The sequence below is a fragment of the Lissotriton helveticus genome, chromosome 2_2 (assembly GCF_964261635.1).
Source record: "Lissotriton helveticus chromosome 2_2, aLisHel1.1, whole genome shotgun sequence".
Classification (NCBI taxonomy): domain Eukaryota; kingdom Metazoa; phylum Chordata; class Amphibia; order Caudata; family Salamandridae; genus Lissotriton; species Lissotriton helveticus.
Window position 1 is genome coordinate 194241184 of NC_136060.1, and position 23838 is coordinate 194265021.

At 47.2% G+C, this 23838-nt stretch overlaps 1 protein-coding gene across 1 annotated transcript in view; it reads right to left on the reverse strand.

The window, feature by feature from the left end:
- Window positions 1-23838, reverse strand: part of PGM2 (phosphoglucomutase 2) — a 368921-nt gene that overhangs the window by 232235 nt on the left and 112848 nt on the right. Inside the window, exon 3 of the mRNA XM_078678353.1 lies at window positions 8563-8669. Within this exon, the coding sequence (XP_078534479.1) occupies window positions 8563-8669 (107 nt within the window). The remainder of the gene's footprint in view (window positions 1-8562; window positions 8670-23838) is intronic.

The following is a 23838-nucleotide window of genomic DNA, read 5'->3' on the forward strand; positions in this document are numbered from 1 at the left end:
CCCCTTGCCAACGGGAACTCTCTTGATATGTATCCGTTTGCGGTTACTCTAGCCATAGGTTCGGTGTACAACAGTCTGACCCACGATATGAACGTCGGGCCGATACCAATGTGTTCCAGGACAGCAAAGAGATAGCGCCACTCCACCATATCAAATGCCATTTTGGCATCAAGCGACAGTACCGCTGCCGCTTCCTCCAGCTGCGGGGCTCGGGCCAATACTCCATGCAGCCGTCGCAGGTTCAGCGCCGTGCTGCGGTGTGGCATAAAGCCCGATTGGTCCGGGTGTATAAGGTGCGCCAGATGGGGCAGTAGCCTGGTGGCCAACAGTTTCGCCAGGATTTTACTCTCGGCGTTAAGGAGGGAGATCGGGCGATATGATTCGCACTCCTCTGGGGGTTTGCCGGGCTTCGGTATTGCGACTATCGTGGCCGTGCGCTGATCAGGGGGGAGCCGTCCCCGTGCCCGGCACTCCTGAAACATATCGAGCAATGGTGCTGACAGTGTCTCGGACATGAGTTTGTACCATTCTATCGGCACACCATTGGGGCCCAGTGCTTTCCCGGGGTGTATTGCCGCTATGGCTGCCTGTAGTTCCTCCTCCGTCAGATCGGAGTCGAGCTCGTCCCGTTGGTCTGGGGAGAGAGTGCGGGTCGGCACTCCCACAAGGGAGTGTTCTACCATTTCCCGTGTGACCCCATATTCAGGGGAGTACACGGAGTGGAAGTGGTCAGCTAGGAGCTCCACTATTTGCGCCGGACTGGTGTGTACCTCACCTTGAGGGTCTCTCAGTTGTAATATCGCCCGCTGGCCACCCCGCGCCCTCTCCAACCACGCCAGAAGCTTCCCCGCCTTGTCGCCTATGTCGTATATCCTGCTCGCTGTTGCGGACATATTGTCCCGCACTCGGCGGCGCAGAAAGTCGGTGTGGCTCTGCTGGGCCAGTCGGAGTGCGTGTTGGGTGTCTCCAGTCGGGTTCCCCTCGTGGTCTCGTGTGGCCTTTTCCAGTTGTTCCTCTAGGTCTGTTAGTTCCTGACGTTGTGTGCGTCTGTGCTGTGCGATTACCGAGATCGCCTGTCCTCGGAGGACAGTCTTGTAGGCCTCCCACAGAATAGTGGGCGACTCCACGGACCCCACGTTCTCTGCAAGGTAGGACCGTGTACCCCTCCTCAAGGCCCTGGTGACGCCCGGTTCTTTAAGGTAACCCGGGTAAATTGGGTAAAGCCGTCTACGGGATTGTCTCTGACTGAACAGAGTCAGTGTAAGTGGGGAGTGGTCAGAGATCCCTCTCGGCCTAATTTGGGAGTCAGCGAAAGTGAGGAGCCCCCCCCCCAACGTCAGGAAATAATCTATCCTCGACAGGCTGTCATGGACTGTTGAGTGGTATGTGTATTGCCTATCATCTGGGTGGAGTCGCCTCCACACATCCACTAGACCCTGTGCTTCCATGAAGTCATGCAGTTTGGAGGGCCCTGGTGTACGCATGCGCGTTGGGTGGCGGTCTAGGGAGTCTTGTGCCACCGCATTGAAATCTCCCCCCATAACAAGCTCCCCTTCAGGAAGATCTAACAGGAATTTCCCCAGTTCCGGGAAAGCTATGTTGTGTAGTGCTGGTGGGATGTAGACCGAGACCACGTTCAGTGGCTTCCCCTCCCACTGGCCGTGTATCGCTGCAAAGCGCCCCTGTGTGTCTGTCGCCGTTGATTGGGCTATGAACCTGGATGAGCGGTGAATCAATATCCCGGAGCCCCGGGACCCCTTTGTGAACCCAGAGTGTACTATCATGTTGTAGCCTCTCCTGTCTAGGGCCTTCGTGGCTGTGCCGGTGAGATGTGTTTCTTGTAATAGGACCAGGGCGGGGTGCAGCCTCTTTATACTCTGCAGTACCAGCCCACGTTTAATCTTGTCGCCCAGGCCCCTTACGTTCCAGGACATGAGGAGTAGCGGGGATGTATGCCCTACGTTAGTGTCCTCCCCCATCCTGTGTTGGTTTACGGCCTGTGACTTTATGCTCGGGGATGGCTAGGAGGCCTGTGCAGTGCCCCTGTGTGGTGCATTGTGACCATACCATCTTATACTCGTGTACCCCATCGTAGCTAACCTGACCCCGTGTAGAAACTAAGAACCAAAACCCCCTTCTATCCCCAACTCCCCCCCTCCCTGCCCCCCTGCTCAACGGACTCAGAACTGCCCGCCCCCCCAACTCAGCAGAGTGCCCGATCCCACCCCTTAACATAGTACTTGCTCGCTGGAGTGAAGGTTTCTCCGTGGTCGGCGGCCCCCATCTTCAGCTGTGGAGGCCTCTCCGCCCAGTGTCCAAGGCAGCGTTCCTGTTCATATCATGTTCCTGGCAGTCGGACCATGGCCGTGTCTTACTGATCCCCGTTTGCCTCGTCTTCCTGATGGTCGGATAAAGGGGAGTGCACCTCCAGATCTCCGTCGTTGGTTTGTGAGCCCTGTCGGGGGCCAGCTGGTCGGTGCTTGTTCTGTCTATGCGAGCGACGAGGGCCCGCCGCCCTCCAACCCTCCAGCCAATCTTGCACCGCCTCCGGTGATTCAAAAAACCAAGTCTTGTTGTCCGCTACGACCCGAAGCTTGGCCGGGAAGAGCATCGAGTATGGGAGTTCCCTGGCTCTGAGTTCTTTTTTGACCTCAAAGAAGGTCCGCCTTCTCCGCGCCACCTCGGCCGTGTAATCCGGGAAGAATGCCAGCGTCGCGTTCTGGATCTTGATAGGGGGTGAGTTCCTTGCTGCCTGGAGGATGGCATCCCGATCCCTGAAGTTGAAGAGCCTCGCTATGATCGGTCTGGGGTTAGCTCCTGTCTTGTGGCGTCCCCCCGGTACCCGGTGCGCCCTTTCCACTGTGAAAAAGGCGGAGAGTCCTTTGGGCTTCAGAGTGTCCGTGATCAACTTCTCGACATAGAGGTCCATTGCCCTCGTGTCTTCCGATTCCGGCACACCAATAATACGGATGTTGTTCCGTCTCGAGCGCCCCTCCTGGTCATCGAGCTTGTCTCGTAGTTCTCTGTTCTCCTTCGAGATGCGTTCCATACCAATCTGAAGTTCCGAGACGTCCTCGACCAGGGACTTGGTCACAACTTCCATATTGTTCACCTTCTCTGTCATTTTATGGAAGTCCGCCCTTATAAGTGTGATCTCGGCCGAAATCGATCCCACTGTGGCCTGTACCTGCGTGAGGGCCCGCATGACGTCGTCAATGGTCGCTTTCTTGCCCCCGGTCCCTTCGGTCGTCTTGCTCGCCTGTGGTCGGGCGTCCTGCGAGGGGGAGGGGGAACCGGGTTTTTCATAGGCAAAGCGGTCCAGGCGTGATTGTGACGTTCCGCCTTTATGCCCTTTGCCAGCCATCCTGGGTTCGCCTGGGCCAAACTATCGTCCTGCGCCAGCCGCTGGGGGTCTACCCTGGGCTCCCGCTGTGGCTACGGGGGGGATTGTGGCCCTCTTGAGGCGTCCCAATGAGTTTGCGGACGTGCACGGGTCCCTGGTGTGTGGTGGCCGGCCGGGTCACTGACTCATCAATGGGGCACTCCGTCGAATGTCGCCGTTCCGCAGGACTCCCTCTGCTCCCCTCCGCCACCGCTTACAGCGACTCTGGCTCACTGGAGATTCCGTGTTCGGTCCCCTTATGGCGACGGGGGGGGGGGGGGGGGGCCCGGGTTGCACCCAGAGAAGACTTGTCGCTGCGAGGTGCCCTGTCGGTTCTTGGGCGGGGACTCCTTCGGGTCTGGTGCGCTTTGCCAGGCACTCTGATCGGCCAGGGGGGGGGGATCGCCGTACTCACACGGTGGCAGCGCGGTTCCTCCGCAGCCAGACTCTGCTCTCTGGCCGCTGCTACTGAAAATGGCGGCGTCAGCTTCCCCCGTCGTCGCTCCGGGCGCTGGAGCCCGCTTTCCTCGAGCGTCCCCCTCACCTCCGCTGAGCCTCCTGACAGGCCGATCGGCCCCCCTCGGTCCGGTAACTGATGCTGGAGGGCTCGGCCTCTGAGTACCCTGGCGTCCTCCGCGCTCGGTTGTTTCCGGCGGATGGCTGCCTGCCTCAAGCCGCTTCCGGTCGGCGTGCTGTTCACTGTGCCTCCCGGTCCGGCGGTCGCCCACAGGCCCGCTCGGGGCGCCAACAGTAACTGGTGTTCCTGACCTCGGATTGAGGTCCGGCGAATCCGAATCGCCGCCGCCTGGTCCTGGGCTTCGCTGCCTACCCGCCTGGGTAATTAGATTGCCGGATAAATGTTCGGATTAAACTGGGAGCCGCCTACAACACGGAGCTCTCCTCCTAGGCTGCCGCCATCTTCGGCTGCTAGCCACGCCCCATGCTGGATCTTTTTAAGACCAGTTTGGAGAGGTATCTGGCCTTCGGATCAATTATTGGAAATTCATACTCTTCCCACTGGGGGCCCTACGGTTGCAAGATCCTGTAACCTTAATGGTCCTCCCTCTTCAAATGGGAGACATATTTTGCTACTTGGGTGTGAAAGTAGCACTACTCAGAAGCGTTTACAATTCAATATTCCCAGAATCGTCAATGGCCTACGCTCCTCCCTTTAATTTTGGAACACTCTTTCACTCTTCCTCATGGCAATATAAAAAAATAGCCCTTCTGCTGGAGTACCTTTACTGTATCCTAAACTAGTTTGATGGTATCCCCTCGACTGTCTTTCGGCAACTGAACACCCTGATCTCCTCTCTGATATGGGTGGGGGCATGTTCCAGAGTTGCTATAGACATTCAGTTTTGCCAACTGGTGGATGGGGGCTTGGTAGCCCCAATTCTGGAACAATATTACCTATCCTCACTACTGGAGCACGCAATAAACTTGCTCACAGATTGGGATAACGGAGAGAAGAAGTTACTAATGGATACCTTTAGTACCTTCACATTACCTCAGATCCTGATGGCAGGAGGGAGGGAGGAGGGTTATGTGCCATCCTTGATAATACACTGCAATGCTGTGGGAACATACTGTCAAACTGCTCTTGAAAAAGGACCCCTTAGCCAGAGAGTTCACATTCTGGAACCTACCAGCATTCAGGCCACTCACAAGTTAGGTGGATAGGTCCCCTTGGTGGGATGGTGGGTGTGAAACCTTAAGGGGTTTATTCCCCAATGAACAATTCATGCTTTGAAGCCACCTGAGATAGTTTTAATTTGGGAATGGGACACTTCTTCCAACATGCCAGTTTCTCGGGTATAGCTAGAGATATCTGCACCCCTTTCCCAGTGGCCCCACCTACTTCATACACCTCCCGGGCCCTGTTGGAGAGGAAAGGAGACACTTGGTCACACCCTAATACAAGGCCATCTCAGCAGACAGACTGCATGTTCTGCCTCCTGCTATAACGGCCTTGGAGAACTACAACTTGAGGACGCACCGTTGGCAAGAACTTGTGGCCTGGTATAGTCCATCTCTGGCAACGCTAGATTCAAGCTCACACACTTTCACTTACTACATCTGATATAGATAACACCATTCATGCTACACAGCATAGACCCTTCCAGTCACCAGCGATTCCCCCGTTGCTACCACCGACTGCATCTTTTCTACACCTTGCTTGGTACTGCCCGAAGGTTCATGCATTTTGGTTTAGGGTGGTCAAGAGGGCGACAGCGGTGGTGATGATCCCCTTTCCTGGAGAACCAATTGCTTGCATCTTGGGGGACATTCGTTGTCAGAAGGATCAGTTGGCTTTTAGGTTTTTACATTTACTCCTCGTCATTGCCAAACGGCGCGTTGTAATCACCTGGTTGGGCACAACAGGTCTCAACTTGAGGTGCTGGGAGTGTTACATGGCCGAATGGGCAGTAGCTGAACAGGTGAGATTGAAAAAGTGCTGAAGTGATGACAAACTGAGTGAGGTCCTAGATGTCTGGGATGACTGTTAGCTGCTTTCCTAGACCCTAGACCCGTCCAGGTCAAAGCAGGCCTCAGGGGATGAACGTGAAAATTCCTCTGTGTTGACCGTGCTTAGAGTGGTAGGGCACTGATGCTCGCACCAATTATCCCATGCTGCTGTTCTGTACTACTTGCCTGTGGGTGCCTAGGGTTGGCTATTACTCGATGTGTATTGCACTCTTGCAGATTGTATTGTGGATTTAGTACTGTACCTCCCTGTGAATAGATTTCGGATGGTAAATGTTTATTGATGACTGTCATTTTCTCTGTGGATATTACCAGTAACCAATAAAGTTTAAAAAAAATGATGTAGTCACTTACTCATGGACTATCCAAACAATATTTCCATAGGTGATTGCTGCCTACTGTGGAGAACAGAACATGCTTCCCATCTTTCAAATTCACAATGTCCATAAAAAATTAAAACTGTAGTGAACACTGCTGACAACCCACCTATTAAAACTCAACCCACCAAAACCTACAATCCCTTTGCCCAATTAAAAGGACAGGTCTGACAAACATCTGGTCTCTTCTGTCATCAATAGCAAATGTAGTGAGGATGTTTAAACAATAGAAGACATTAAAGAACTGTATAAGAGACTTTACAAATGTAGGTAGATCTTAACCAGCAGAGAAAGACACATGTAAATTAGTGTGGATTCTCAAAGAGCATAAACCAATGCCCACTTCATGACATTATTTCACCAAGGCTAAGTACACCACTAAAACTAATTTGTTAAAAACACAATCAGCTATCCATGGGAAAACAGATTTCAAAACATTAAGGTAAGATGCATTTCAAACTGCTAAATAACAACCACCTAAATACATTAGGTCAAATAAGGTAACAATACAAACCCCGTAAACCTCCCCAAAACTCTAAATTATAGATGATGAAAACAACAGTCTTGGTCTAGAACCTTAGATCAGGAAACTGATGCGTTAGAGGCGGCTGATCATTTCTATGCATGCATGTTAACCAAATGACTCTTGTAGCGAATCAAGGCAAATCGAATACCTACAGCTGGTTTGTGTGAGAATGCACTCGATTTTTTTAAGTAGGTGCATTTCATAAGACTTTAAGGTTAACTATTTTAGAAGTGCAAGTTGATAAGCTGTTTTCCGAAGCAGGGATATATGTACACTTAGCTGCGTAGTAGCTGGCTGTCTTAATATTGCTTTGAAATCATTAAGTTCATGCATATCGAACTTTCAAAACCTCGTTTTTTTTCTAAAATGTATGGAAAGAGGCTGTTAATGAATGTCTGATAAATTGAGTGTCAGTATCTGCTTTTGAACTTCCTGGTGTTTTGAAGATGCTGATCTTAAATATTATGCTGGAATTGACTTGGTAGAAATGCATCTTGTAGTGCTGTTTTTTATTACTACATTTGGTTGTTTGTTTGACAATGCCATTGAGGGAACACAAATTCAAATAAGATAAATACATACAATTAAAATGAGCATCAAACCAAATTCCAAGACACATATATTCTACTTCATGTCCAAAAGTCACAATCGTATTTATTTCTAATATATTTAAAGCATCAGAAAGGAAATCTGAAGGTGTAAGCACACATTACTACTTTCTAAATGCAAGAACTACCTCACCATTCTCAGCAGATTTCAATGCAATTCACAATTGGGACCCTAAAAAACGTACAAAATGGGCTTTATCATTCCAGTTACTTACTTTGATGACCTCTTACAATGAAACTGTACCTTTGATGTTTGATAAATAAACACATCTTATGCAAATGACCTACACCCAGTTACGCATGCTTTAATTTCACCCAAACCGACCTACAGAAACATCACATGGGTTGGCCTTCAGCCACAGATCTAACACACACATCAGGAAATACCTCAAAATATTCTACTTCAGGTATGTCACAAAGGATACTTGTTGATTTTCATGTCCCCAAGGAAGCCAGAGTGGAGTAAAACAGGCACAGTTCTTGTCATGTAGAAAGCAGCGTCTATTAGTTCAGGTCAACGTCCTGGAATGAGCTCCCAGTGAACATCAGATGCTCCCCTACCCTGCACATCTTCAGGAAGAACCTCAAGACCTGGCTCTTCGACTAAACTGGAGCTGCATCCCCCACCCGAGCACCTTCAGACCCTCACAGGTGAGTAGCGTGCTTCATAAACCCCTGATTGATTGAGATCAACTCATCATCTCACCCATCAAGAATAGTCAAGAATCTGGAGGAGTCAAAATTCAAGGGCCATTGTTCATCCAGCAGATCAATGATGTGACTAACAATGTGTATCATCTCCAATTCCTTCATGGTATCCCAGTTCTGCAACAAATCTCTCCCTGTCAAAATGCTGTTAGTAATGCACAGGATCAAGAGACAAACCTTTGTCGAGCACAAGGCACATCAACATACAGCATGGGAATATAGGCAATACATATTATCTACAGGATACTTGAATTACATTTATTTCAGTGTGCCATGCACACATAACGAAAAGGCAAATGCAAATATAAAGAATATTTATTGAAAACATATTGCAATTGTTTGGTTAAATATCTTTTTTTTCAGAGGCTTAATTTTAGGAGGGCATACAGTTGGATAAATCGTACACAAAATAGATAGCAACATAAAATTGTAAATTTATTGTACATTACACTATTTGAAAGATTGAGTTCCTACCTCTTACTGCTACCACCACTTGAAGGGTGTGCACGGGCATCATAGCCAATTACTACACCTCGCTTCTTGAGATCACATAAATTCTTTAAAAGGTATCTACAAAATCCCTGCAAAAAAGAAAAAGAAATACAAGTATATGACCATTATGGTGAGTTTTGCTTTTCGATACAACAGAACATACAGTTCATTTAGATGTTAGTTTCCTTAGACAAAGCACAATGTAGATACATTAATGCAGATTTAGATAGTTAATATGCATATTAAAATAATAACTTTATATTTATATACCATACTGGCAGTATTGATACACATCAGCTTCCAATTCATAAATAAACGGAGATCAATACAAAATGTCATGTTAACCCCTTAAGTGCTGCCGTCGGCCAACGGTCGTCACGGGCACTACCTCCCCAGTGCTGCGTGCGACCGCTGGACGTCCAGTTCAGCACTGGATAATGGACAGCGCAGCACTGGGGAGGTTTGTTTACTAGCTCCCAAGTGGTTAAAATCTCTTACTGTTATTGGATCTGATCTAATAGATGCAATTTTGACCTTTCACTAAATATTTACAAACTATAGAATTGTTGTTCCCAAAATATAGCTTTTTCTGCTCCACATCCACGTTCTCATTAATTTGCAAAAAAATATAAAAGTTGGACGATCCTGGTCCTTCAGTAAAAGAGGTTAGAAACTTGGTTTCTTAGGAAATTATTATTACAAATGAGAGATGAAACACCTTAAGGGAACAGCAGCAGGAAATGTATCTAAGTGTCCGAATAAAGTATTTAATAAAGCAGACATGGTCATGATGTTGCTTATACGGGTGTGGTTTTGTTTCTGTAAATAACCTAGATTAGAAAATATGCCGATTTATGGTGGGTCGCCAAAGTCCTAGTCTTCTTAAGGCTTAACGAGCAATAAAGATGCATTTAAATTATATATTTATCTTTTTACATATGCTGTGCTTTAAAGATGGAGAGCAAAAGTCAGGCTAGGTCTTCTGAATAATTGCTGCTTATTTTTAACATGGAGATTGGTGTTTCTTTACTTTCTCTGACTAAGAAAGTGAGCAGAGTTTGTAAAATGTGACTTGCTGGGTATAAAGGGTGTGAAAGGAAAGGCTGTATCACGTTATTCTTTGTAAGCATGTCAAAATGTAAATACCTGTAAATGAACTATACCCCTATTTCATAATACAGTTAGGAAAGCAGAAATTAGGCACTTTTTGGTAATTCTGAAGTGTGATGAAAATAAAGATTTCAATAGGATCAAAACAAATGAAGCTACTTTACTTGGTGATGCACAAAGGATAACTATTCACTGAATCCCAATTTTCACACATTATCACTTGTGTATGTTATAGTTTTATTAGTACAGCTGCACATCTGTGCATGCTCAATGGCTATTTCCATGGAAAATGTACTATCTATAAATGACAGTGCGCTACCACACAATGCTTTAGTAATATACATGCAACATGTAATATACATGCAACATCACCTACATACTACACCCTTTCCACTCCTCGTGGCTTCTCCCCCTGGATTTTGTTATTTTTAGATTAGATCATCCGGGGGAAAAGTGGTGGGGGTTAGCAATCATTTACAGGGATAATTTCAAAGCATCCTTTGGGCCATTGCTAGCTATTCCAGACTGCGAAGCGCTTACCTACAAAATAACTGCGACTAATCAATACTCTTTTAGTTGGGCTCTAGTCTATAGGCCCCAGGCCCTAGAGCAGTTGTTCTGCTCTAGGGCAGCTGATGGACATTAAAGTAAATTTTTAGGACTTTACCATTTTAGGAGATTTTAATATCCATCTGGAAATTCCATTAGACAGAGAGCCCGTTCTTTTTACTGACTCTTTGTTACCAGCTGATCAAGATTTGTGCTTGCCAGGACCCATGCACGTCGCAGCCATTCTATAGATGTTATTTTTTCCAACAACCCCTACCTCAGAGTCTCATCCATTCTCCCCCTTGCCTGGTCCAACCATTATGCGATCATATTTCACCTTAGTATGGAAGTTGAAGGCTCTACTGCCCATTCTCTACTGCCCCCCAACTCTAGGACGTCAAGGTCAACAAATTACTCCGGAGGCGTTTAATGCGCATCAAACTCAATCCATACCTGAGATTTCCACAGACTTGGACAAGGCTACTAATAATTATCATAAATGGATTGCCTCTAATGTTAATTCACTTGGCCCACTCCAAATTGTCAATAAAAAAAGGACCTCCCTCTTTGAGCCCTGATTCAATGACAATCTGGAAAGCCAAAAACAGCCTGTTGCAGGCTCGAAAAGGAAATGGTATACTCATTATGACCCAGATGATAAAATCCCTTACAAAAAGGCTACCCAGGCCTACAAAAGTATGGCCTCTAAAGCCAGATCTTGTTACTTTACTGCCAAAATAAAGGTCTCTCTAAACATCCCAAAAGAACTGTTTGCAACAGTGAACAAGCTTGTAAAGTTACCAAAACCTAAAAACATCGAAGTCAATCAAGAATTCTGCAACTTTGAAGCGGATTCTTTTTTCAGAATAAAGTCCAACCATTTTATAATACATTTCCAACAATCCTGCTAATAGGATGTCTGAGGAGACGATAACATCTCCCAAATTTGTGGGGACTACGTCTTCTGACGCCCCACTGCACAATAACTCCCTCTTGTAAGTTTTTAACCCCCTTTCAGAAACTATGACTCAGACTTTTCTCTGCCAAAAAGGTCAGGGTCTCCTTTGGATCCCTGTCCCCCTAAGTTTCTTCACCTAGTGCCTGATATCATATCATAGCTAATCATTTGAGAGACATCTTTAACAAGAAGTTTATGGAAGGACATTTACCCAAAGAATGGAAGAAGGCTTCCATTCTTCCTCTGCTAAAGAACATTTTGGACTGCAAGGACCCTAACAATTATAGGCCAATTTCATGGCTCCTCGTTTCCACAAAGTTGTAGAGAGAGACATTAATACTGAATTCTCTTTGTTCATCAAGAACAATGATCTCCTAGATGCTACACAATATGGCTTCAGCAGCCAGCACAGTGCGGAGTTAGCTCTGATTACCATCTCTGAGGAATCAGGCAAACTCGGGATAAGGGCAGCAAGGCTGCTTTGATTTTTTTAGACCTCTCTGCAGCATTCAACACTGTTAATCACAGTCTTACCGACCGTCTCTTCGCCTCGGGCATTAGGAGCAAGGTGCTTAAACTTTCCTAAATCTTTTCTCTCAAATAGAGTGAAGATCGTGGAGCTAAATGGCTTCAGGTCTACTTCCTTTTCTCTTCCTTTTGGGGATCCACAGGAGTCTTCTCTGAGCCCAACATTTTTCAATCTATAAGTAGCCCCCTTGGCCAATTTTTTTATGTAATATTTGTTTTTATTAGTAATAAGCAAATCAGGAATGTACACACATTATTATAAAAATATCAGTGAAATATAATGTTACCCTGCCAGTCGTTTGGTTTCACATTTGTGTCAGACTGACAACACACAAATTCTGGTATCACAAACAGCTTCCAGATTCCATGACTGTATACGTGAAATTGGAAACTGGAAACTGGGTATCTAATAACGGTCTCAAGTTAAACTCTGGAAAGACAAGGTCCTGTTCAGGAGGAATACTTCTTTCTGGTCTCCGAATTGGTGGCCGCAGAATATGGGAGAGCTCCCCTCCCCAGTTACCAAGGCAAAACAAAATTAGGGGAATCTATTTTGACTACAAACTTTCCTTTGAAGGCCAATTAAACTTCATAACATAGTTTTGTTTTTTCATTTAAAAAGCTATTAGGAAAGTCCTGCCTTTTATCCCTCATAACCTGCGGAGAGTGGTAATTTCCGCACTCATACGGACAAAATTTGACTATTGCAGTGCGCTCTTTTTATTATCCAGATAAGATTTTTTAACTAACTGCAGGTGCTCAAAAACGCAGCTGCTTGACATCCCAAAACATCAGTCTGCATCTCATGCCTTGCCTTTGTTGTACTGGATTCCAGTAAAAAGACCGATTGATTTCAGGCCCCTATGGACTGGGACCTTCAAGGCACTGCATTGCTTCAGACCTGAATACATTTAACCCCTTCGATGCTCATGACGGAACGGTTCCGTCATGAGCATCGGTCGAGCTGTGCTTATGACGGAACCGTTCCGTCATGACCACGCCCATTTTAATTAGGGCTCAGCACCGGGGGGGGAATCGGCGCCGCACGGAAGCGGTTAACATAGATTTCTTTGTTATGTCCCCAACAGACATCTGCGATCTTCATCTGCATTTAATGTTGTGATTCTCAAAGCCAAAACAGCGGCCTTTGGTGGTTGAAACTTTGTAGCTGGCAGAGTCAGGCTTTGGAATTCCTTGCCACTTGCTCTTAAGACGACGTCAGATCATCTCTCTTACCGTAAAACCCTACAAACTTGGCTGTTTAATAAGTAAGGTTTCTCAACCTCAGCTCTTTTCCCATTCTCAGTTCCTTTTCTTTTCATCCCTCCATGTTAGAGCACTGGCGCCTAGACACCTTTGGGTAGTAATGCACGTTTACAAATTAAAATTTCATTTCCTGCTGAACATAGTTGCACACTTGTTTGTGCGAAGCTAGGATTTTTCACAATCACTATGACTTCGGTGGTGTAACATTGAGGTCAGCAACTCCATTCCGGGACATATTTCAACACCTTTGCACCAATGGTTCTGGAATAATTTTCAATGTCCACTTTTAAAATGCATCCTTGAAAGCATTCCCAAGCAAGACTCCGGGTAAACCTTCCAGTATTTGTTACTGTGATTTTACTACTTTACAAAGTCATTTCAAGAATAAATATAAGTGACTATAACAGTAACTATAAGAGATCATACAAAACCCTCCCACCTGTGAATGGGTTTCACAGAGATTGAGAAATATGGATGTGGCCTACCAAACAAAGCTGGCAAATTTGGATCTGGGGGACCAATTATATGGAGTCTAAAATGCACCACTGGGCCTCGTTTTAATACAAAAATGGACATGAGGCCTTATCCTGTACTCTACTCCGGAAAAGAAGTTGCTAAAATCACTTATGTCAACACAAAGAACGAATGCCACAATACAATTGTTATTAAAGAGGAATGTAAAAAAATGTAAGGGGTATGGTATTTTGGTAATTCACAGCAATTTGAAAGCATGCCTATTATATTAAAAAATAAAGAAAATCACCACTCCTCATGTTCGTTAAGTTAGGTGGGCCATGAAAATTAGTCATTCTAAAAATTAGGTTGTGGTTCTATAAAATTTGGGGAACACGGTTTCACAGTCAGAAATTTGAATACATTGGCTTCAAATAATGAAAGGAGGAATGCTTGCGTAACAACCTATTAGGAAATACAAGACTAAGGAGATTGTTGGGATGGAAACGTCCTCTGTATGGTAAGCGACATGTACCCCTGCCCTTAGTGCACAACTGTATTGTTTTCTGGATCCTGCATGCAGCTTTATTTTTTATAGGCAAACACAGATCAGGCGTGTGCATCATGACATGGGCCTGTCTCATGCATTGCAGTCTTTTTGGAGCGGGAGTGGCACCCAGAGCACTACTCGCATATTGGTGGAAGGCTATTGCTTCACCAGGAGTTAAGCATCCTGAGCACAGTGGTGGCAGCATACTGTGTAGTGATCAGTAGTAGATTCACTGATAGATCACCAGAAAGGGGCCTGGACACATCTCAGGAAGGGAGATGGGGCTGGTAAGAGAATCATAAAGAGTATGACCAGGGGTCTGTGATTAACACCTCGATGCACATATCACTTTGACTGACATCCAGGTTTAAACTCTGGCCACTCAATGCATTATGTTGTGGACAATCAGCTTCAGGGTGTGTCTGCTCTGGACAGACCTCTTCCATGAAGGAAGATGAAAACGAAAAGTGTACACTTCAAAAGAAACAGAACACCAACATAAAACTTCAAAGACTCAGCCCTAAATTACATTTGTGATGTGAAAAAGGACTATAAGAAGGGGAGGTTAAGTCCCAAAAAGTTGTCATCTGCCAAGCAGCCCGATGGGCCGTGTGAGGAGGGGAAGCTCTGCAAGACTTCTGCCTGGACCAGGACCAAGACCAGGACTGGGACCAAAGCCTCCTAGTCTCCCTGCTGGGAGAGAGGACATCACCCAGGGATACCAAAACCACCTGCCCTAGAGCACCATCGCCTGCATGCTTGTCAAGACCAGTGCGCCCTGTGAGGAAGAGGAGAGCATTGGAGGGAGCAAGGTCCAATGGGGCACCCTGCTGAGAGGAATCCCTCAGCGAGGTGGGAGGAGAGTAGCTGCACACCGATTGGGTCACTGCTCATGTGCAGGAACAGTCCGGTGACCCCTGTATGCCAAGAGAGGGCAACCATGATCTCAGCCATGTGAAGTGCACTTTGCAGCAGGTACCAGGCCCGCACCGCTGTGTTGCGGTGACCTCGTATGCCAGAAGTGGCCACCGGTAAACTTAATTGGGCCATAGCGTGAGACAATAGCAAACTATGCAGAAACTTTTCATACCAGAAGAGGCTGCCAGTATCACTGTGGCCAACTGTTTGAGCCGTGGCCCGGACAAATGGATTACTGCTGTGACCTGCGGGTCTACCCCCCAACTGTACTGTATTGTTTCCCCGAGGATCACAGGATGCCTCATAGGATGTTGCATCTTTGCCAGAGCTCCATTCGGGAGCCGAAGAACTATCCCCCTCCCTTTTGCTAGTGGAAGAGCAACTTACCTTTCATATCCGCTGAGCGGGAGCAGCTCCTGTCACTGAAAAGCCACTGGCAGTGCTGCTCAACAGGTACAGCCTGCAGCGCCTGGTGATGCTGCATCCTTCGCAAGTGGCGCAACTTCACCGTATAGGGTCCAGACTCAGGAGCGTCCGAGAAGACGGCACTCGATGCACCACTGAACACAGTCACACTGCTGGAGCAGGCACGACTGACACTGTCCCTTTGGGTATAAGCTGGATTCACTGCGGACTATGCTGTGGCACCATAGACACTTTTGACTAAAAATATGGAGAGTCAAAAGGGAACTCTCGAGTATGGCCACCAGTGAATGGGGATAACCCTGAACTCGTTACACTAAGGAGGGTGAGACAGTGATTTGCAGAACACCTACCACAGCCCTGACCTAAAGGGGGATTGTGTTGTTGATTCTGAATGTCATATTCCTTTGCATGTGCAGAGTTCGAAATAAAATACTACATTTTCTTATAAAAGCAAGTATTGGGCCGGACAAAGATTCATTGTCCACACTCTCTGCACTCTGAGTTATGGATCATGTTACCTGAACTGTATCTACTTCCCCACCACCCCCGGGAGAGCCTTGACTGTTTGACCACAGCTACCACTGACAGTCAAGAGGTACTTGGCCAGGCCCGGACTGGCCGTTGTGGGCACCGGGCAATCCCCCGGTGCGCCGCAAGGGTGGGGGCCGGTTTTGTTACAGGGCTGTTTATGCAGCATAGCTGAAAAATCGTCACTGCAACAAAATCGGCCGAAAACCGGTCCCGGCAAAGAGCTCAGACCTCCCCTGGGGGCCGGCCGAGCACTTTGCCGGGGCCGGTTTTGGTTCCCAGTCCGGCCCTGTACTTGGCCCAGTTGAGTAGGATCCAAAGTAGGTCCCGGGACATCAGGAGTAAAAGGCCTAAAACACCGTGGTTGGGCCCAGTAGCCCATGCGTGCTCTGTCATGAACCTCTGAAAGGGGCTCTGACAGAGATATACATCACTTTACATTCATTACATTTCCATACCTTCATTATTTTCCATGGGAGGGTGCTGCTTTATCAGTAAGTGGCCATGTGTGGAGCTGGACTTACTGGGTTTCTTTTTTTTAATTTTTATTCATACTTGCATTTTGGGAATAAGCACAAGGTAGCACATTTACTCCAAAGCATAAATTACTCTAAAGTCTAAGCTGCCATTGTGAATAAGCCCCTTAAGTCTTTAGTATGTTACATTTTTCCTATAGCACTTTATTTATCAGCACACAAAATGTTAATGCCAACACAGCATGATAAAATACTCAATTAAAATCAATAAACTTTATCTGGCAAGTAAAAAACAACCATAAAGTACATACAATAAATATTCAGCATAAAAACAGGTACATAAAACGAATGTTAAAAGGCAGCCTTGTCTACACCCATATTCAATCTGGCATACAATACCTTTCCAGAGATTAACTGCCTCCCTTATAAAAGGAGCGACTTTAAAACATACAAAAGGATCTCCCAATGCAAACAGATAGCTCAGTGTATTTTTATAGTTTCTATTGTTCTGTGGGAAAAAAATTGGCTTAGGGTAGTAACTACAAGGATTTGTATAAAAGTCACAGAACTTAAGTGCTGAGTGCATTGTTTAGATACGCCTTCACAGGGACAGAGTGTCTTCTCCAGTGAGCATCAATTCATTTTAGGAAAGGCAACCAAGTGATGGACTGTGCCCACTGGTAACCTCGTCAGGACATTAAGATGCTGTATAATATTTACACAAGACAGATAATATTGGCAGCCCTCCCAGAGGTAAAACAATATATAAAAGACAACAGTGGATTTCTTCAACTCTTCACACATCCTGGGATCATATCTGTATTTAAAAAATGATGCCTTAATGAGACTTTTATTAAGAAATACAACCACAAGTGGATCCCGCAAAACAAGACATTAAATACAGTACTAACGGTTATATTCACAGACGAAAGCCATGGTATATTAGAGGCATTATCCAGATTACGACGATCTAAAATAATCGGCTAAGTAAAACGTGACTCCTCTTTAGACCATATGGTGAGCCATAGTAATAAAAGGTTTAATAAAAGCAGGTCCTCCAGGTTTTGCAGGTCAGCCTCCTTGTGGGCAATCAAGGATGAAGCAGAAACAGGTAGACATAACAAACGTTTTAGTAAAAACTCTTGTAAAAAATAAAATGTAGTGGGCGTGGCCGCCCAACTGGCCGCACAGACTTAAATCCGCGCGTATCTACTCAGAGCCCAGGAGATCTACCTGCCATATCACCCAAAAAGCGAAACAAACCACCTGGCCCAATTGATTAGGATGTGCTGCACCAGGAGGGCAATGTGAGACCGGTAAACCCGTGTTACTCGCTGTCTCTTACCCCGGAGGCAGGACGGACCCGCAACGCAGAGCGGCTTCCAAGATGGTGGTGGTCAGGAAACTATAGTAAGAGCCTGCAGATGCGGCACACCTGGCCCCCCACGGCAGCGGCAGAGACGCGCCATAGCATTCAGGCTAGATCCCCCACTCACCCGATAATGGACCCGCATTGAAGCGCCTCAAGGAAACCAGATTAGACACAAGCGGCACGCGGCGTGAAGCGACTGCCAAGATGGTGGAGGCGGCGGTCTGAGTCGGCGATCGTGGATAGACTGGTGCCGTCGCTGCGGCTGAGGTGTACCGCGAAGCACAGTGAGTGTCCTCCCTCCCTCCGGTCACAGAAAACAGAGAAACGGAGCAGGGTGATGAAGCGGCCCACCATTACGGGACGCGCTCAACTTCACCGCCATTGAGGAGTCAAACACAGAGGTACAGTCACATTGTGGAGCGAAGGTGGGGGACCTCGAGGGAGAGGCCGGGGATTCCCCCTTGTGAGAAATTCACTCTGGGCCTGCAAGGTCCTGGGTCGGGGTCCTGCTGCTGATGCCTGACCCTAAAATGGCACCTAAGTAACTCCAGTCCTAACCGGGAAAACCAGGTGGATCTGCTGAATAAAGAGCATGAGGATTGTTATGTGATGCCCAGGGTGACCTACAACAAGTAGCACGGTGGCCTGCAAGTCAGCAGGACCCGGAGAGAAGAGAGAGGCTTCCCCCCAGGATAAACAGCCAGAGGCGACCACCGAGAGGTCAGGGCGGAGAAATCCAGTTAGACTCCCTAGAGACATCCGTTGGCGCGTTGGTGACCCCACTTGCTGGCGCTGCACTCAACTGCACAAAGGGCGGCTCCAAGCGGTTGAAGGACCACATCCCTATGCCTCAAAAGAAAGCGCAAGGCAATAGTGTCTCAAATTACTTTGCCCCATCGGAAGCCCGGGTGGGTAAAGACGCAGATGATCATACAGGGAAGGCAATAGCCCTCACTAGAGAAGAGCTGATGGTGTCGCTAAGGGATTTTAAAAAAGTACTCTGTGAAGACATCATGTCTGACATAAATTCCTCCTTTGAGGCATTCAGAACAGAGATGGGCACAAAGCTGGCTGCGCTACAAGCTGATGTTGACTCGGTGGGAACTTGCACCTTTGTACTAGATACTAAGTGCCGGGAACTGGAGGAGTGATTGACGCCCCTGGAGGAGAGGTCAGCTACCTTATACAACCACCCTCAAATGCGAAGACCTCGAGAAACGTTCCCAGAGAGACAACATACAGGTGAGAGGGCTGGAGGGGGGAAAGTGAAGGACCCGATTTAGAAGCATTCATGGAGGGTCTGTTTTTCATGCTTTTGGGGATGGCGGCCCAGAAGTTAAAGTGGATCGGGTTGGTCCAAAACTGAAGAATGACAAGCGACCCAGAGACATTCTCGCTAAATTTAGCTCTTTCAAAGTCAAGGAGAGGGTCCTCCAAAAGGCTAGAAGCTGCAACACTATTACCTTTCGGGGCGCGACGTCCTCTCTCTTCCAAAACGTGGCCCTGGTAACACTGCCCCGAAGACCACACTTTTGCCCTGAGGGAAAGCCAAATCAAATACAGATGGACCTACCCTTTCGGCATAGCCTGCTTGTTCAACAACAAGCATCTTCACTTCACGGAACTGAAGGACATGGCAGATATGCTTGGTCTTAAGAATACTTCACTACGACGAGCAACGTCCTGCGGAAACGACAATGTGAGCCAACAGCAGGAATGCTGCTTACCCGGGCACTGGCAGGTGCGAAAAGACAAAGGGGTGACATTGGCGGCTCTCTCAGCCACTTGGTACGAGGCTCAAGTTGATATGGGGTAATGCCCTTGGCTCTTCCTCAACAAGACTAGGTAAAGCAGGGTGAGCTGGGGAGTAAACCTGTGTGGGACAGACTCTATGTACACCCGAAATATGTGGAAGATGGTGAAGCTGGCCCCCCTAGAAGGTGACTTAGGAGGTACCCGAGGTGCTCACCAAGGTCTTCCTCGACCGCGATAAAGAACAGTAGAGGGAGCAGGGGGCAAACACTTTTCTCAGGGAGGTGTACTCTGCGCTCCGCCAAACGCTTTGGACTACAGCAGGAACTGACAAGGTCTACGAGTTCTATAAAAATCTAATAAAGTTGATTTTCTTCTGTAATCATGGATGGGGGGCTTTTTGGGACTGCCTGTGCCCCATAGGATACACTAATGGGGCTCTGGAAGTGGAAATGAGATTATCCCTGGATCTAATATTTGTGAGGTTCCTCTATTGTCTTGGAAGCCTCACAGCTTCAATGCATTGTTTTCACATGATGTTAATGTTTATAGCCATGGTTTGTCATATCATAACCCTAATTCATGGTCTGATGGAAGGGGGGAGGAGGAGAAGAAGTGAGGCTGAGGAGACAGGGCTGGAATCGTCAATCCAGTGCAGAGCCATGAGGTATTATACGAAGTATGGCAGTTAACTACATGTCCTGGAATGTGAAGTGACTTAACTACCCTAATAGGAGACTAATGCTTGTGGGAATATTTGGGAGACCACCATATAGGGATAGAAGTGCTGCAAGAGACTCATTTTAAAGAAGGCGACGATTGTCGCCTGAAGCACAAATCACACCCCTTAATCTTTCGCTCCCCCGTTGCCACAAAACAGAATGGAGTTGCCCTTATGTTCCACAATGTGGTTCACTTTAATCCCCATGACACTAAGACTGATAGAGCCAGGAGTTAGTTATGGTTAATGGCAACTTGAGGGGCTGACCATGCACAATAGCCACGTTGTACGCGCTGGAATTCCTGCTCACGTGCCTAGCGACACTAGAGCAATTTGCCAAAGGTGACATAATCCTGCTAGGGGATTTTAACCTTATTTGGGATCCATCAGTAGATACAACTCACACCCACAGATCAGTCAGAGGGATCTTCAGCAAAGCTCTACAGGCCTCCCTACAACGCATGGGCCTAGTGGACGCGTGGCTGACTCAGAAACCCTCATCCTGAGATTACTCTTTTTTCTCACACTCCCAAAGAACATACTCCATAATTGATCACATCTTCATTAGCCAGAAGCTTTCCCAGGCTCTTTTAGTTACCCGTTTTCACCCGATCTGCCTTTCGGAACACGCCCCTCTGGATATATAGTTCAATTGGCCGGCCCCACGCACAAAACTCGCAAGATGGTACTTCCTTTACTCCATTAGCAGGGACGGGATCCATTGGGACGAAGTATGGGGTGCGATCAAAGATTTCTTTTATGAACGATCCCACAGATACCTCCCATGCAAATAACTGGGACGCCTTTAAGGCAGTCATAAGGGAGAACGCATAGCCCTAGCAACTACTCTAAAGAAACAACAAACTGCAGAGACTGATCTTAGAGAGGGACCTACAGGAGGAAGAAAGAGCACATAAAGACTCCCAGTCAGCACCCTCCCAGCGGAAAATAACGGCTTTAAGGGGGGAAACTACGGGCCATCTACACTAACAGAGCCGAAAAAAACATTCTTCGTCTCCAGGCAAGAGGGTACGAGGGGGGTGACAAAATAGGCCCTCTCCTGGCATGCCAGCTTAGAGCTAAGCAGGAGAAAGAGTACATAAAACAAATTATTGATGACTGCGGCGTCACACATACCAGCGATAATGGGAAAACAAGTGCCTTCAGAGACTTCTACAGCTCACTCTATTCGGTGGACACCCTACTAGGAGAAGACCAAATTAAGTACTTAGAGCTCCCACAGGTTTATATGCCACCAACGATAAACTCAGCAAACCATTTTCCACAGAGAAGGTCCAAAAAGCAATAGACACCCTTGAATTGCAGAAAGCCCCAGGACCTGAATACCCTATTTTATCATACATTTGTGACCGAATTAACCTCCCTCTTAGCAAACTTCTTTAATGAAATAAGCGCAACGCGCCAAGTGTCTTCCACCATGGGGGAGGTCTTAATTACCATTATACCCAAAGCAGCGAAAGACCCCGAATGATGCACCTCCTATCGCCCCTTAGCTCTCTTGAACCTTGATGCCAAACTTTACTCCAAGATACTGGCGACTCGCCTAGAAAAAAATAATACCCGCTCTGGTCCACCCCGAACAATCGGGCTTCATCAAAGGGTGACAGACCCACGATAACCTCAGCAGGACACTTCACTTAATAGAAAAGGCACAGAAAAAACACATACCAGCGGCCCTTCTCTCCTTAGACGCGGAGAATGCCTTTGACCGAGTCGATTGGGTCTTCCTATATCTCACTCGTCAGTTCGGATTCAATGACTCCTTCATAGGAATGATACAGGTTAACTATCACGCCCCTAGACCCCCGATCTTGGTGAATGAGGAGGTCTCGGACTCCTTCCCGCTTTCTCGAGGGACGAGACAGAGCTGTCCCCTTTACCCTATGCTTTTCTCCCTCTGCATTGAGCCGCTGGTGGCGAGAATAAGGGAGGACTCAAACATTCGGGGGATCAGATTTGGCCAAGATGAGCATAAAATTTAGCTCCTCGCTGATGACGTCCTCTTGCCGGTCACAGACCCCAGGACTTCTCTTCCGGCCGTCCAAACGGAACTGGCACGCTTTGAAAAGGCAGCTGGGTTCAAGTTGAACTTATTTAAATCCTTCCTCCTCAACTTGACTCTACCCCGGGAGATGATGCCGGAGATTGAGGTGACATCTCCCTTGACCTGTGTCCATAAAGAAATTAATTATCTGGGCATTAAGATCACTCCCAAAAGTGCTAACCTCTACGAATCTAACTTCCCCCCCTCCTGCGACAACTTAAATCAGACTTAAAAAAATGGGGTGTGGCATTCATCTCTTGGATAGGCAGAATAAATGCCATCAAGATGAATGCTTTATTGCGCCTCCTTTATTTGTTTCAGGGTCTTCCCATTGTGGTGGAGAGAGACCCGTTTTCCGAACTAAACAAGATGACCACTAAATTCATATGGCAGAACCAGAGAGCCCGCCTATCTCAGCGGCTATTAAGCCGGCCAAGACTGGAGGGAGGACTAGCCCTTCCAGATTTCAATGGCTATTACAAAGCGGCCTAACTCTGGGTTATGGCTGAATGGTCCCTGAGTGAATCTAAAAAACACTGGCTCCACATGGAGCGGCAAATAAAGGGCAGAACCATATGGGACCTCCCGTGGAAACAGAAGCAAGACAGGACGCCTAACGCATATATCAGCGCTACCACACTTCGGGTATGGGGCAATGTAACCAAGTCTCTTCCTTTGACATCCTTCGCTTCTCCCAACACCCCATCCACTTTAATCCGGTGTTTCCACGGGCACTTTTAGAAGTTTCCTTTGACATATGGAGAGAAGGTGGATGCCTTATGCTGTCCGATCTCTTTAGGTAGGGGAAAATGCTAACCTTCAGGGAATGTGCCGCAACCGCAAGTGCATCTAGCTGTGACAAGAGACCTCCTCACCATTGAAAAGTGTATGCCAACATGCACTACAACAAAGGGTTGAATTTCATTCCTGTACTCACTCTTATCAACAGCAGGCCCCACATGACCCCACGGCACTGAAGATTTTGGGACACCTTATTCCCCTCCCCCTTGGAAGACAAACAATGGACCTCCCTGTACAAAGACATTACTAAATATAACCGTTCCTTGTTTTAAGGGAAGCCTACTTCAAAATCATGTATGAGTGGTACCTACACCCCCAGAAACTGTACACGATCTTCCCCAACACTTCAGAGAAATGTTGGCGGGGCTGTGGGTTGTTGTCCCTCTATTCAACCCTTTTAGAAAGAAATTCTCTCCCAAATTACAATTATTCTGGGATACCCAATTCCGAACACCTTGGAGCACACGCTCTTGGGAGTGAGAGACCCAATGCTAAAATATCAAACCCAGGGGGACCGATCCATCATGTGGCTGTGTCTGGGAGAGGCCAAGATGGCAATAGCTGCAGCTTGGAAAAAGCTAGAGGCCCCCTCTCTTACACAGTGACATGTTGGACTGTGTGGGCTTTGGCCCTTGAGAGGATGACCGACATTGTTGAGGACTCATGGAGGGGCTTTGATTATGTTTGGACCCCCTTGGTGAGTTACCTATCAAAGGGTTTGCCCTGGTTTGCATGCAAGCCGAGATTGTGAGCTCTTCACCTCTTTCAGACCTAGTGGCTTTGGC